This window comes from Rhincodon typus, chromosome 32 (genome assembly GCF_021869965.1).
Source record: "Rhincodon typus isolate 14 chromosome 32, sRhiTyp1.1, whole genome shotgun sequence".
NCBI classification, from domain to species: Eukaryota; Metazoa; Chordata; class Chondrichthyes; order Orectolobiformes; family Rhincodontidae; genus Rhincodon; species Rhincodon typus.
This window is the reverse complement of record NC_063363.1, coordinates 21,248,965-21,264,285: the sequence shown is the minus strand read 5'-3', so window position 1 is coordinate 21,264,285 and position 15,321 is coordinate 21,248,965. Positions and strand designations below refer to the sequence as shown.

The 15,321-nt window shown below is 39.8% G+C and overlaps 1 protein-coding gene across 1 annotated transcript in view; it reads left to right on the top strand.

Moving 5' to 3' along the window:
- Positions 1 to 15,321, top strand: part of LOC125486735 (neurogenic locus notch homolog protein 3-like) — a 32,479-nt gene extending 17,158 nt beyond the window's left edge. The window contains exons 14-20 of the mRNA XM_048615622.1: positions 887 to 1,066; positions 1,962 to 2,111; positions 3,558 to 3,680; positions 4,441 to 4,575; positions 8,514 to 8,738; positions 9,522 to 9,654; positions 15,216 to 15,321. Coding sequence (XP_048471579.1) covers positions 887 to 1,066; positions 1,962 to 2,111; positions 3,558 to 3,680; positions 4,441 to 4,575; positions 8,514 to 8,738; positions 9,522 to 9,631 — 923 coding nt within the window. The 3' untranslated portion in view covers positions 9,632 to 9,654; positions 15,216 to 15,321. The remainder of the gene's footprint in view (positions 1 to 886; positions 1,067 to 1,961; positions 2,112 to 3,557; positions 3,681 to 4,440; positions 4,576 to 8,513; positions 8,739 to 9,521; positions 9,655 to 15,215) is intronic.

The following is a 15,321-nucleotide window of genomic DNA, read 5'->3' as shown; positions in this document are numbered from 1 at the left end:
GGTTAAACAGGGCTCATTAACAGAAGCTGTGTTGAGTCCATTGTGGTGACTCCCAAAGGGGAATGATGTTTGGACCGTAAGAAATACTAACAGGAGTAGGCTGCTTCGCCCCTTGAGCCTGCTCCACCATTTAATAGGATCATGGATGATCCAACATTCCTTACACCTGCTTTCCTGCCCTTTCCCTGTAAACCTTGATTTCCCGACTGATCAAGCATCTATTTATTTCAGCCTTAATTATACACAATGTCTCTGTCCTCTCTGTGCCAAGGAGTTCCAAAGACTCTCAACCCTCTGAGAGAAAAAATTGCTCCTTATCTCAGTCATAAGTTGGTGGCCCCTTATTCTGAGACTATCCCCTCTGGTGTTTGATTTTCTCATGAGGGGAAATACCCTTCTCAGCATTTACTCTGTCAAGCCTTTTAAAAATCCTTTATGTTTCAGTGAGATCACCTCTCATTCTTCTAAATACCAATGAGTAGCATCTCAAACTGTTTAACCTTTGCTTATGAGACAATTGTTCCATACCAGGGAATCATCCTAGTAAACCTTCACTGAACTACCTCCAGTGAAATCACATTTGAACATGCCGGTTGTCATTTGTGGAGGTTCCTTGTTTCCAATTTCTGTATGCTATCTGCAAATACTGCTTACAACCAAAAGTGCTATATCTCACAATTGACTCTGATCTGTGTAATTATTTGCTTCCTGCAGCCTATTCATGATTCGGAGTAATTAACTACTAAATACTTAAAATAATGGGACTATTACATGCTATTACTGTCCTTATCGCTGCCTGCTTCAACTATTCCCTCTTCTGTGTCCTCTAGTGTACAATCTAGATTTTTTTTAAAAATTGTATCCAAAACATTTCTTCTGTTTCTAGCTGAGTGTGACCTTTGCCCTCCGGGACAGTTTTGTAGCCAAGAAGGCATGACTGAACCCTCTGGATCCTGTTTGACTGGTTTTTATTGCCTCATTGGAGCAATGTACCCCAATCCAACTGATGGCATCACTGGTGATATTTGCCCAATGGGCAAGTTCTGTGAAGCAGGCTCTGTTGCAGGTAAGAAACCTTCATATTTTAAAACAAAATCTCTGCAAATATACCTCATATGTGAAAATGTTGGCTTATTTTTATATTCGCTGTGTACATAGGTCAGAGTTATGTATGGGCCTCATAATTATATGGGAATTATTTCCTTGGACTGAAGTTGGAAATTATAGATGAGCAGTTCCCCTCAAATAAATGCCGTGTGATTGTGAAACTCTTGTGATGAACAGTAAAGGTAGTTTTTGAAAATAGTATTAATAAGCTCTTTAAGTGGTTAAAAGGGAAGGCAAGGACTTGTAACAGTATTTTATTGCAGTAAGCACTACTTATCACAGCTTGGTCCCCAAAAGGGTCTTGTCAATATGACTTCAAATTGTTGCACAAAATAATAGCTCTTAATATAAATATCTTGCCTTTTATTATTCCTGTTAAATATTTCCATTAATGGCACCAGAGTTGCTTTTTTTTGTCTTTGTCACTGTGTTGGTTCTTGTCTGTCTTTATTTTCCTTAGTGCTCCATTCATTACTAGCACAGACTACTGCTCAGAAATATGTTCAAATATGGAATAAAATGTATTGAGAGGAAATGACAGCACAGGCCCATATAATGAAGCACTAATCCTCTTACTTATTGATTTCTTATAAGAAATTATGGGATAAAACTTGCCAGACCCTGTCCTATCCTGACACACAACCCTAATCAAGGAAAGTGCTGCTTGGAGAACTGGAAACATGGGCAGCGCAGTATTTAAAATGAATTGCCAGGAAGTTGAAAGAGCCACAAGTCGTCTGTTTGAGTCGTGGTTAATGAAGCAAACTTTGTGATGGAATTGAAGGTGGGTAAAAATTTAGCTTATCAAGTTCACATTTAATCTGAATATGTTTTTTTTTCAAAACCAAATGCAGGTGTTGACTGTCCAATTGGCCATTACAGCAATAAGACTGGTTTGACCTCTCCAAGTAATTGTACTCCTTGCGACCCTGGCTTCTGCTGTAGTCATCTTGGATTGACATCTCCACAGGGTCCATGTGCAAGAGGATATTACTGCAAACTGGGTAACAGAGCAAATTTCTTCACATTTTCCCTTTCAATTTGGACAATGTTGGAAAGAGCATGTTAACTACCCATCCCTGATGGCTGATTGTTTACACAGTAGATAGGTTGCCAGGCAACTTCTCACAGCATATATTGATCAGATTTATTCCATTTAATAACTTACCGTAGTGGATTTTAGACTATCACTCTGCTGCTAGTTCAATATTGGTACTTGCCATGTTTTATTTAATTGATTACTAGACTAATTCACTTTCTACAGTATTCAAGACCACAAATTGTATCCTTCCCTAGGATATTGCAGTGAATGCAATGAGGAGTCAAAACATTGATGCTTTTTGACTTTAAACATTAGAGGATAGAACTGAGATTGGGCTTAAGCATTCAGGTTTTGATTTGCTTTTAATCATTTCATTCCTTTAAATATATTTTGGGTATTAACCAAATGTATATTGGGTGTACAATGTGCACTGTTGGTTATCTAATATGAAATTATGTATATCTGTATCTGCCTCTCTAACGATAGAGTATAAAAATGGGTGTAGATGTAATTTATATCCATTTACAATTTTATTCTACATTTCCAACAGCAGAAGCTACATTATTAACAGCCGTTTTGGCAAAAAAAATTGAATGAAATATTCGACATAAAGTAGGAAAAGAATTACTATTACACAAGTAATATTGTGTGGTACATCAAGATAGTAATTGGCATTTAATAAAGTGTAAGGAAAATAATCCAAGCTGCAGCAGCCTTTCAAAAAGCTATTTAAAACATAATTGGAATGTGTTTGTGGTTGTAACACTTGCACCATGCTGAGACCTGCAAACTTCACCTGGGCAGGCCAAACTTAAAATATGTCTCAATAGTACATGATGAAAAATAAATGAATAGGCTGTCATTTATCTAGCTTAGAGTAGCAGTCTAGCCGCAGTATGTTTTAATGTGTTTAATCATGATTGAATCCAGAGTTTGAGAGACTGTTTGTTGGCTGAAGATTCTAGGATGCTCATCAGCAGATTGATATCAACTGAAAAGCTTTCCCTGGTTCTGAAGAAGGGTCACTGGACCAGAAACATTAACTCTGCTTTCTGCCCACAGACCTGCTGAGTTTCTCCTGCAATTTCTGTTTCTGTTTCTGTTTCAGATTTCAAGCATCTGCAAGTCTTTGTTTTATTATAACAGAATGTAGCATCTGGGTGAAATTGACTCACAAGCAGAGATCTTTTCAATTTGAGAATGATTGGAATTATCTGCAAATGCAGTGTCTAGAACCTAAACCCATACTGTACAAAGCTACCTTTTGTTAATGCATTATCAAGATCACTTGGAGAGAGAGAGAGAATCTGGAACATATTGCATATTCTGGAGCATACTTTTGAATTATTAGGTAGAACAAAACATTGTTAATAATTTAGGATTACAGCACACTGCTTGATCTTTACAGGTGCTCGATCACCAAATCCAGATAATGGCATTGAAGGTACTGTTTGCCCTGCTGGTTATTACTGTGTGAGTGGGACTGAGAGGCCAGTGCCTTGTCCAATTGGGACATACAATCCTTCAAAAGGTATAAATAACTTATGAAACTTAAGTCAAAACCATATTCATCATTTTAATACATGAAATCCCAAAGAATATCCTCAGTATGCAATATCAACATGCTTAGTTTCACTACATATATGCAATTTTGCTTCCATGTTCACTATAGTTCTATTATAGAAATAATTAAACCATATTTGAATGTCAGCAGCAACCTTGGATCTCAGGCTACTCATGGTTTTAGTTAAGTTCCAAGTAAAACTGATACTGAGATCCATATGGCAGTTGTTGTTTTGTAAACAGAGATTTGCAGAGATCCCCATTTGAGTTCACTTGATGCCTGATGCGACTTCACGGAACAGTCAACTGAATTGGTGACCGAACCTGAAAGGCACCCAATTTTCCTTCCTGATAATTTGCTTCAGAAGTGTGAATTGCAACCATTCTGATTTTTCAATTGTGTTACATCCAGGCAAACATTTATGCTACTAAAAAAATCCAACTATGAACACCCCACTTCAGGGTTCATCATTTTATATTGCCATACTAATTTATTTCTCAAAGAATGTGGTGGAGAAACACAGCAGGTCAGGCAGCATCTGTTGAGACAAAAGTAGAGGTAACATCTCAAATCCAGTCACCCTTCATTTAAAAGTTAACTGTTTCTCTGCTGCCCATCGTGCTGTGTTTCTCCAGCACACTCTGTTTTTTGTTTTGGATTGCCAACATCTGCAGTTCTTTGCATTTAATTTGTTTCTAATATGGGAATGATCTGGTGCTTTCTATAGGAAGGGATTCAGTGGCTGGTTGTTTGCCATGTGATCCAGGACATTACTGTGGAAACATTGGTCTCACTCAACCCAGCGGCTTGTGTTTCGAAGGCTATTATTGCATCGGACACACTTCCCAGCCTAATCCACAAGGTATGTGTAAGAGTTTTTATGTTATAATATGAATTCTTTCAATTGAAACACCTAAGGAACTTTCCAATAATCCATTCCAGGTAAATGTATTACTTGTCACAGCCTTTTGACAGTAAATAAATCATATTTTCAATGTGAAATGAAGAGAGTCATACAGGCCAGAGAAATGATTTTTACACTAATGAATCTATAGACTCTAGATATGTCAATGCTTGAACCTAAAGGCTGAGGTTTGATAGGAATGTCTATATTATTGAAAAGAGAGCAATTCATCCTAGGAGATTGAATTGTAGTGTTTTTTTCCCTAAATCCTTTCGTTTAAATGTTGAGCTTAGGCTTGTGGTTCAAGTCAAACAACCATTTCTATAATTTTCCTATGTTTCTTTTATGAAATATTTTTTGGGCTTAACTCTGTCACACAATAATATGTAAAACACAATGTAACTACGATCAGTAAGAGAGAAGAGACCAGTCTAGAATCTACAATGTACAATCTACAATCAAGAATCAATATTTGAAGAGCAAGGTCATAGATACCACACTGGTGAGCTATATTTGATAACATATTATGTACAGATGTAAATAAATGTGTATTACAACATACAAGGATTAGAAGAACCTTTCTTGGAGACCAGGATTAGTAGCCTCAGGGACAGTGTACGTGCAGACACCCACAGCACGCGTTACCAGACTGGTATCTCATTATGTAGGTAGCAGAATTGGTTTCAAGCACAAACTAAAGCATAGTGACAGCCAGGGGCTAAATAATCAGAGCCAAAAGCTGATGTTAAAAGATCCAGGGGTCACAGCTGCATAGGGAAGCCTCCAAAGGCAGGAGAAGACCACGGAAGACATAGTGGAAAAAGAAGCAGGAAAATGAGAAGACACTGAAGGTGGAGAAAGACCTCAGAAAATTTCAATTATGGAACTACAGAGAGACAAACCTTTGAAAGGTGGAAAAACAACCTGAAATACTTTGAAGCATACCCACAAACTGGCAACACTCTGGAGAGGAAAACACAGGATTGGAACATTTCGAAAGGAAGAAGGAAAACCCAAAGAATTCAGCCAGGTCAGTCAGGCATGATCGCCTGTAGGGACAGGAGCTCCAGTACAAAGTCATAGGGGATTGCTGTGTCATGGCAATGTCACTAGATTAGTAAGGCATAACCACAGGCTAATGTTCTAGGGACATGGATTTGAATCCCACTATGGCCAACAGTGAAATCTGAAACTTGATAGGACAGGTGAGATTTAATTAAAGATCTCAGCACTGGGGGGAATCAAAGGAGCCTTTCCAACAGATTTGTATCACTTCAAAGTGTTTTTCAGTTACAGAACTTTGAAGGATGAATTATTTAAAGATTCCATAGTAATTAGTGTAGCAGATGAGAAGCTTTCTGATTTTCTATAATCAAAGGAGAATTTAACCTATTTTTCCAAACAACGTGTTCGGAGATGTTATTACACATCTCGGGAGCAAGACAACCTTGAACCTGGGTCTGTCAGTCCAGGGATAGGAACACAACCATTTTGCCGCAAGATCCCCCCCAAGGGGAATGTAATCCTGGAAGAGGCAATGTAATTGACATGCAAGCAGTAATCAGGGGCCAGAATCTATCAGTACTACAAGGCAACATCGGAGATTCTCCCAATATAGTTGGATGGAGAGGCCCCAAGGTGACATCATGAGACTCCCAAAAGCATGGTAACTAATGTCATTGATCATATATTCTACAAGATTAGGCTACAAATAGAATCACAATCACAACAAATGTCCAGTGGGGTGCTGAGTGCTAGAAGTGTGGCCAGTTGATACACTTTGGAAAATATCGCCAGTTAACTGCGTTTTCATCACTTCAAAAACAAAGACAAGATCCTGCAAAAGTAAAATTTACAGCAAAATAGAAATCAGACTCTAAGGAAAATATTCAATAATTTAAAGGTGCAGAACAGAACGTAAAGACAGTATTCCTAAGTGATGTCAAAATGAGTCAAAACAGATTCTGGACCATGAATTTGAATCTGCCCCAGAGCTTTGAAACAGAATTTAACTTGACACAGGAGCAACTGGTTCAATACTGGCAGACAGCTTGTCATAGTTGAAGTCTGAGAGAGTCAGAGCAACTATTGTAAAACTTTCAAGGTTCAGGAAACACAGATCTTAAGATGTATAGGTAAATAACCACAAAGCTTAATCAGAGAAGACTAAATGTAAATGAAGTATTGTATATATGGGGGGGATCAGAATGCTTCGTTGTTAAGTAGAAATGTATCTCTTTGTCTAAGCCGCATAATTTGAGTATATACAGTACTTCAATTGAAAATTGGAGACAGTTTCAGCAAGAATTTCCAAAGCTATTCCAAAGTTAGGCAAATTAAAGTAACAGTATCCTATAATTCTATAAGAAGATGCTAAACTCATCTACTTATAGAGCCCCGGGGGGAAGAAAGATCATCCTTTGATGGGCGAAGTAAAATCTTGGTTAAACAACCTGATTGAAGGGAGATCCTATCACCAGTAACAGGATTCACACATGTAAAGGTCTTATCATTTTTCTGTGCTTTTTTTTTTGTGGACTGAAGTGGGAAGTGGATAGTTTTAAAACCAAAGATCGTTGAAGGAATCAGTACACTTTTTAAAAGCAAGTTACTTGACACTCATTTTAAGTGCTGTCTACTCAGCTGCTTATTTAAGCAATGAGGGAAGGACAACTGATGGACTGGAGCCAGAGCTGGGGGAGGGGGATGTGTGTACAAAATGAAATTTGGCCAGCAAGAAGTAGCTGATTGGTCTGTACAATGATAACTGATTATCAATGACAAATTGCCTTCTGTCTGCCAGCAACTGTGTGATTGGCTCTCGCGTGCAATTCATTTTAAATTTTTTACAGGCAAACTTTAGTTCTGGAAAGATTATTATGGGAAATGGGAGTTCATTAAAATGCTGGGCCTTTGTGATTGCCAGAACACCTAAAGAAATTGCAGTTCTGAAGATTGCCCTTATTTGTTTAATACTTCGAAATAGAAGTATAATCTATAAACCAGCAGGTGGGTTTACATAGCCGGAGAAATTGTAAAGATCTGATAATTAGTTTGAAAGTTGTTTTGACAATAGTCCAGACCAGGGTAAGCTGTCCTGAAGATGGAAGAAGCAGGGGAAGGTTCTCTGCTCTCCATTTAGCTGGGTGTTTGCTGGGCGAGGTTGTCTGTTGCACTTTAGACATTGTGTGGTTTGCAGCCCACTGAGACAGGTTAGTCAAAACAAAAGAGTTAGACCTGTGCTGTAAGCATAAAGAACACTTGCCTCTTCATTAATTGCATTGAACGGGGACAGAGTTTAATATCAGTTTGAATATTGAGGGAACATCAACTAGAAAACTGCCTAATTTGAAGCTAGAAGATAATCTACCATAGGCTTTATAGTGTTTTGTTGTGAAATAAAATAATTTGATTAGTTTGGCAATCTTAGAAAATTAACAAGAACAAGGGACTGAGGCCTCCACACTCGAGAAAGAGAAATTTAAAGTTTCATGTTTGATACTGGCTGGAGCTAAGGAGAATTTCCAGACGACAGTGACATACTTATCAGGCATTACCATACAACGCAATCACTTTAAGATTGATGCGTATGGACAGGAATTCTTGGGGAAGTAGGAAATAAGCCTATGCTTAGGATGGATAACTTTTTAAAGTCTTTTATATAGTAACATTTGTTTTGTTAAAAGAAAGTAAAATCTTGTGATATAGTTGAACTGGTTAGAACAGATTTATTTTTAAACATTGATAGTTCCTAACCAGATCATAGCACAAAGCTATCCCTAACATCGTCGCTGTTATTGACAATTATAATTTAATCAAAGAATGTGGATAACTATAAAATCTCCCAGTACAGATAAAAGTTATTATTTGTATTTTTAATAACTTGCTTTTTTTAGACGGAGAAAGTGGTGGTGTTTGTCCTGAGGGATTTTACTGTCATGCTGGAACCTATAAACCTGTCCCTTGCCCAAGTGGGACCTTCCTGAATCATAGTGGTGGGACTGAATGTGTTGTGTGTCCTGCAGGATATTTTTGTGTCTCTGGCAATAAGATTAATCTGTGTCCATTAGGATTTTATTGTACTGAAGGTACGGGTGCAGACATCACATCTTGCCCTGCAGGTGAGTAGGAGACAAATAAAATTGCTTCATGATGTTGGTTTAGCTTCATCATGATCATTATGATTTATATATTTCAAATAAACAACTGAATTTTTGTTATATGTATTATTTCACAGTAATTATGAAATACAATCCGAAAGTAAATACCAGAGTCTAAACTATTTTAAATTTAAATAAATTTGGAAGCAGATTTGCCTGCTCATTGTAGTCTTGCTGTATGATTGTTTCCAATATACTGTGACAAATATAGCTGCTGTTGATCATGCCAAGTTGAGTTGTTTTCAATTTGACTTTGTGCTAAACAGGTCAAAAAAGGGACCGTGGCATTATGGCAGATTTTCACCTGAAGTGATCTAGATATATTAATAGGAAACAGCAATTAAAGCAAATCATTCAGTCATAGAATTAAGGGATGTAGGGATAACACAGGTACGAAAATGTTCAGTTTCAACCCAGGTCACATTGTGCAGAGGCTGAATAGGCCATATGCACAACTCACATTGCAATTTTTTATGTTCTTAATCAGAATCTTGTAGCAAGTATGCACTTGCTCAGTCCAACATTCCTGTGGTGGCTCTTAAGGAGCTATAGAATTCAACCCACTAAGCTGTTGATTAGCCAGCATCTGGATTCTTTTCTTCCCTTCAGTGTTTATCCACTTCAGTTTTTTTGAAGGCTACTGTTGACAGGAATTTGAGCCCCTTCAACTCTCTGTAATTTTGTTTTGAATTAAAATTCATCAAGTACATAAATAACTTAGAGATATTTACGTTTTTGCCTCAGGCACATATGGAGGACGTATGGGTTTGAAAGAAGAGGATGATTGCTTTCCGCGTAAAGGGGGAATTCTACTGTGCGCAAGTTGGTCTTTCTTCACCACAGGGGAAGTGTGACCCTGGACATTACTGCATCTCAGGTAAAAGAAAAATGGAATTTAAATCAAGCTAGAGTCTGACAAAGCAAAATGATAGGAGAAAACCTTAGAATAAATGTGCCATCAGAATTTTTAGGTGGGAGCATTGTCAGCATGAATATATTTTAGGAGTTGTTACTTCAAAATTCTACAACCTTTCACCGATAATAATACTCACATACTTGAGTTCTTTAGTACTTTCAATGAGAAATTTTGTTCCAGACAAAAATCTTGTCTCCATAAGGGGAAACGTAATTGAACCCATATGTTTAAATTCTCTTTGCGGGCAACTAGATCTATTCAAATTCTCCCTGTTGAACAAATTGGATTGCTAAGTTGTATTAATACAAAAGCAAAATAGTACAGATGCTGGAAATCTGAAGTTGAAACAAAAAGTGTTAGAAATTCTCTGCAAGTCTGGCTGTAGCTACAAGGAGAGAAATGGAGTTAATGGGCTGAATTTTACCAAAAATTGATTACGTGGCAATTTTGGGCAGTTTCATGAAGGATTTCTCATTGGACAGACAGGAAGAAAATTGGCCACAAGAATGCGTGAACACCAACTAGCAACAAAAAGGCACGACCAATACTCACTCATCTCCATTCACACAGATAAGGAGAACCACCAGTTTGATTGGGACAACACCAGGATCCTAGGACAAGCCAAACAGAGACAAGCACAGGAATTTCTAGAGGTCTGGTTCTCCACCAAGAAGGCCATCAATAAACACACAGAACTAGACCCCATATATACACCACTGTGAAGGAAAACCAAAAATGAGGTAACCAATTCCAATGGACCTCATTGTTTAAATACCAGGTGGGAAAACACAACAGCGCTTCATCGGAGGCTGCACTGATGATGTTACCCAGCAGCGTAATGAAACGTCTGCAAACTAATGAACCAGCTCAGTGAGCAAACCAACCACGGCATCCACAACCTGAGCTACAACTCTACTTCAGAACCTTAAGATTTCTCTCCCTGAGCTTCCAGTGAATTTTCTCTCTCAATTCTCAACAGCTCATCCCATTATCTCAGCACCAGCTCTGCTGTACCAACACTGCTGTGCACCAGTAATACATGTCACTGCTGGGAACTTCTAGAATTCCTAGCACCACACCAAGTCAGGCACCAAGTTAAGTACTATCACACAAGAGCTGCCCTTTGCAGTGAAAGTAGTTGGAGGGGAATGAAAAAAGAAAGGTTTCTGGAGGCATATATATGGCATGGGATGTGTTTTTCCAAATACAGCTGCACATTCGTAATTGTATTGTTCTTTAATAACCAAGATACAAATGGTTACTCATTCTTAGCATCATCCCGTCTTTGAACCCTGTCCGAGAGAGCTACTCTTTCCATGATTTTATTCATTGAATCCCTACAGTGTGGAAACAGCCCTTGAACTCATCCAGTCCATACTGGCCTCTGAAGGACATCCCACCAACACCCACACCCACACTTTACCATATTCCTGTAAACCTGCATTTCCCATGGTTAATCCACCTAGCCTGCACATCCCTGTATACTAGGGGCAATTCAGTATGGCCAATCCACCTAACCTGCACTTAGAGTCATAGAGATATACAGCACAGAAACAGACCCTTCAGTCCATGCCGACAAGATACTCTATACAAATCTAGTCCCTTTTGCCAGCATTTGGCCCACATCCTTCTAAACCTTTCTTATTCAAATACCCATCCAGATGCCTTTTAAATGTTGTAATTGTACCAGCCTCCACCACTTCTTCTGGCAGCTCATTCCATACATGCATGACCCTCCTCATGAAAATGTTGCCCTTTAGGTCCCTTTTATATCTTTCCCCCCTCACCTTAAACCTATGCCCCCTCGTTTTTGACTGCCCCCCCCCCCCCCCCCCCCCCGCCAGGGAAAAGACCTTGCCTAATTAACCTATCAATGCCCCTCATGATTTTATAAACCACTATAAGGTCACCCCTTAGCCTCCGACAATCCAGAGAAAATACCCCAGCCTATTCAGCCTCTCCCTGTAGCTCAAACGCTCTAACCCTGGCAACATCTTTTTCTGAACCCTTTCGAGTTTGACAACATCCTCCCTATAGGAGGGAGACCAGAACTGCATGCAATACTCCAAAAGTGGCTGAACCAATGTCCTGTACAGATGCAACATGGCCTCCCAATTCCCATACTCAATGCACTGACCAATAAAGGCAAGCACACCAAATGCCTTCTTCACTACCTTATCTACCTGCAACTCTACTTTCAAGGAACCTGCACTCCAAAGTCTCTTTGTTCAGCAACACTCCCCAAGACCCTACCATTAAGTTTATAATTCCTGCCCTGATTTGTCTTACCAAAATGCAGCACCTCCCATTTATCTAAACTTAGCTCCATCTGCCAATCCTCGGCCCATTGGCCCATCTGAACAAGATCCCATTGTACTCTGAGATAACCTTCTTCGCTGTCCACTAAACCTCCAATTTTCATGCCATCTGCAAACTTACTAACCATACCTCCTGTGTTCACATCCAAATCATTTATGTAAATGACAAAAAGCAGTGGACCCAGCACCAACCCTTGTAGCATACCAAAGCAACCCTTCACCACCTCTGTCTTCTACCTTTGAGCCAGTTCTGTATCAAAATAGCTAGTTCTCCAAGTATCCCATACGATCTAACCTTGCTAACCAATGTATCATGAGGAACCTTGTTGAGTACCTTACTGAAATCCATATAGATCATATCCACCTCTCTGCCCTCATCAATCCTCTTTGTTACTTCTTCAAAAACTCAATCAAGTTAGTGAGACATGGTTGCCCATGCACAAAGCCATGTTGGTTATCCCTAATCAGTACTTGTCTTTCCAAATGCGTATAAATCCTGTCCTTCAGGAGTCCCTCCAACAACTTGCGCACCACCGATGTCAGGCATACCTATATTTCCCTGGCTTTTCCTGACCACCTTTCTTAAATAGCAGCACCACATTAGCCAACCTCCAGTCTTCCGGCACCTCACCTGTGGCTATCGATAATACGAATATCTCAACAAAGGGACCAGTAATCTCTTCCCTCACTTCTGCAGAGTGTAGGGTACACCTCATCAGGTCCCTGGGATTTTTCTACCTTTATGCATTTTAGTACATTCAGCACCTCCTCCTCTGCAGCATAGATAGTTTTCAAGATTTTATTTTTGCCCATGTTCTATATCTTTGATATCCTTCTCCACTGTAAACACTGATGCAAAATACTCATTTAGTATCTCTCTCATCTCCTGCAGTTCCACACATGGGTGGCCTTGCTGATCTTTAAGGGGCCTTATTCCCTCCCTAGTTACCCTTTTGTCCTTAATGTATTTGTAGAATCCCTTCGGATTCTCCTTAACGCTATTTGCCGAATCCCCTTTTTGCCCTCTGATTTCCTTCTTAAGTATACTCTATTGCCTTTATACTCTTCTAGGTATTCACTGGGTCCCTGTTGTCTATACCTGACACATGCTTCCTTCTTTTTCATGACCAAAACCAGCCTACCAGCCTTGCCCTTCACCCTAACAGGACTTTGGAGGAAACCGGAGCACCCGGAGGAAACCCACGCAGACACGGGGAGAATGTTCAAACTCCACGCAGACGGTCGCCCAAATCTAGAATTGAACTCGGGTCCCTGGTGCAGTGAGGTTGCAGTGTCAACCACTAAGCTACTGTGTCACCCCTCCATTTTGTTTTCTCTTTTATTTTTCTTTTTTTTTTTTGCTTTTTTTCGACATTCAATAGATCACTGCAAGGTAGCTGCTTACGAAATCCTGAGCCAGAATCAAGTTGTCTATGAATGATTTAGTACCAGGTTCCCCACGAGCATTTCTGTGCATTTACAAGAGAGGCAGCACCCGTATGGCCGAGCTCCTGCCCTGAATCGAGCAGCTCAACGCACCAACCACGGTCGGTTATCCCAAACCAACCAGTGATCTGCGGTGGTAGGGTATAGTTACATTTAGACGACATTCTGACTTAGAGGCATTCAGTCATAATCTCACAGACGGTAGCTTTGCAACGCTGGCACCTCAGCCAAGCACATACACTAAATGTCTGAACCTGCATTTCCTACCGTACGGAGCAGGATTACTATTGTAACAACAATTCATTAGTAGGGTAAAACTAACCTGTCCCATGACAGTTTAAACCCAACTCAGGTTCCAATTCAGAAAGAACGAAAGCAAAGAAAAATCAAATAAAGAAAAGCTGCAGAGTTTTCATCTATCACCCACCTATCACCATCCCACCTACCTTCCGCTAGCCCCACCCCTCCTCCCTTTATTTATTTCCCAACTCCCTTCCCCCTCCCCAGTGCTGATGAAGGCTGTAAACCCAAAACGTCAACTTTCCTGCTCCTCTGATGCTGACTGACCTCCTGTCTTCCTCCAGCTCCACACTGTATTGACTAAAGAAAAGCTGTACTCGCTTCTTGGAACGGACAGGAACTGCTGGCCTTTTGAGCAACAACCGATTTACAGTCAGTGAAAGATCATGACACTTCACATTCCATTAGAACTAGGTGTCAAATAAGTCCTGAGTGGGTTGTTGCACCAATGATGCAGCACTCAATAGTGCAGAAGGTGAGGAAACTCCTGTTCAGTTTTCCTGTCCACCATATCCTCTCTTTGCCTGTTCCAGTTGGGCAAAGTACAGCGCGTAAAGATTATGCAACATACTCTACAAGGCGTGTACCCCAGCTCAATCAAAGCATCATATTTGTGTCTTCAGTGGACCAGCCCTCTCTGCCACCATGACCCTGGTTGAAGAATAGTCAGCATTTATCAACATTCAACCTCAACCTCAACTGGGTGGTTATGTAATGGAGTTATGAGGCATATTTGCAGAGGGTAGCTGTTGTCTCCCAGTTAACATCCTTGCAAAACATCCAGCCTTTGAATCAAAGCTGGAACATGGGATATAAGCATCATGGGAGCTCCCAGTGATGTTTCTTCTTTTGGGAGAATCCATGGATCACTGCTTAAAAAACAGGGGTTCGACCATGTAAAACAAATGGTGCAAAACTGTTTCCTCTGACGATCACAAATCTTTGGAACTATCTTCCAGAAAAGCTTGTGTGATTGTTTTTAGCCAATTTTTGGATGACACAATGGTAGATGGGAAGGCAAATGGTGAGGATAAAACAAGCAGCCTGCAAAGTCTAAAGACATGATAAATGGGTTGGGCAAGAAACTCAGCAAGTGGGATAAAATGTCAGAAAATGTGAAGTTATGTACATTTACCACAGCGGATTGTCAAAGTTGGGTTGTTAAGAATATTCAAGACTGTGTTAGGCATTTTTTAATCAATAAGGGAATCAGGGATATGGAGAAAAGGCAGGAAATTCGAGTTGAGGATTCAGATCAGTCATTGAATGGTGGAATGGACACAATGGAATAAATAGCTTCCTTCTGCTCCGATATCTTAAAATAAACTCTACAAAATTTTGTTGAAGCATTTTATTTAGAAACGTGAGATGGAAAAGCAGTCATATGAAAATAAAACATCTGGATGCAGGATAATTCTGAAATCATTGAGAAGGATTATAGTTTTTCTGTGTTTGCAGGGATGAACATTCCCAATCCTGGTCCTGCCCAGCTCTTCTTGGGAAAAGGTGGAAAGTGTGGTACTGGGCAACAGTGTCCCTCAGGGTCAGTTCTACCACAGCCATG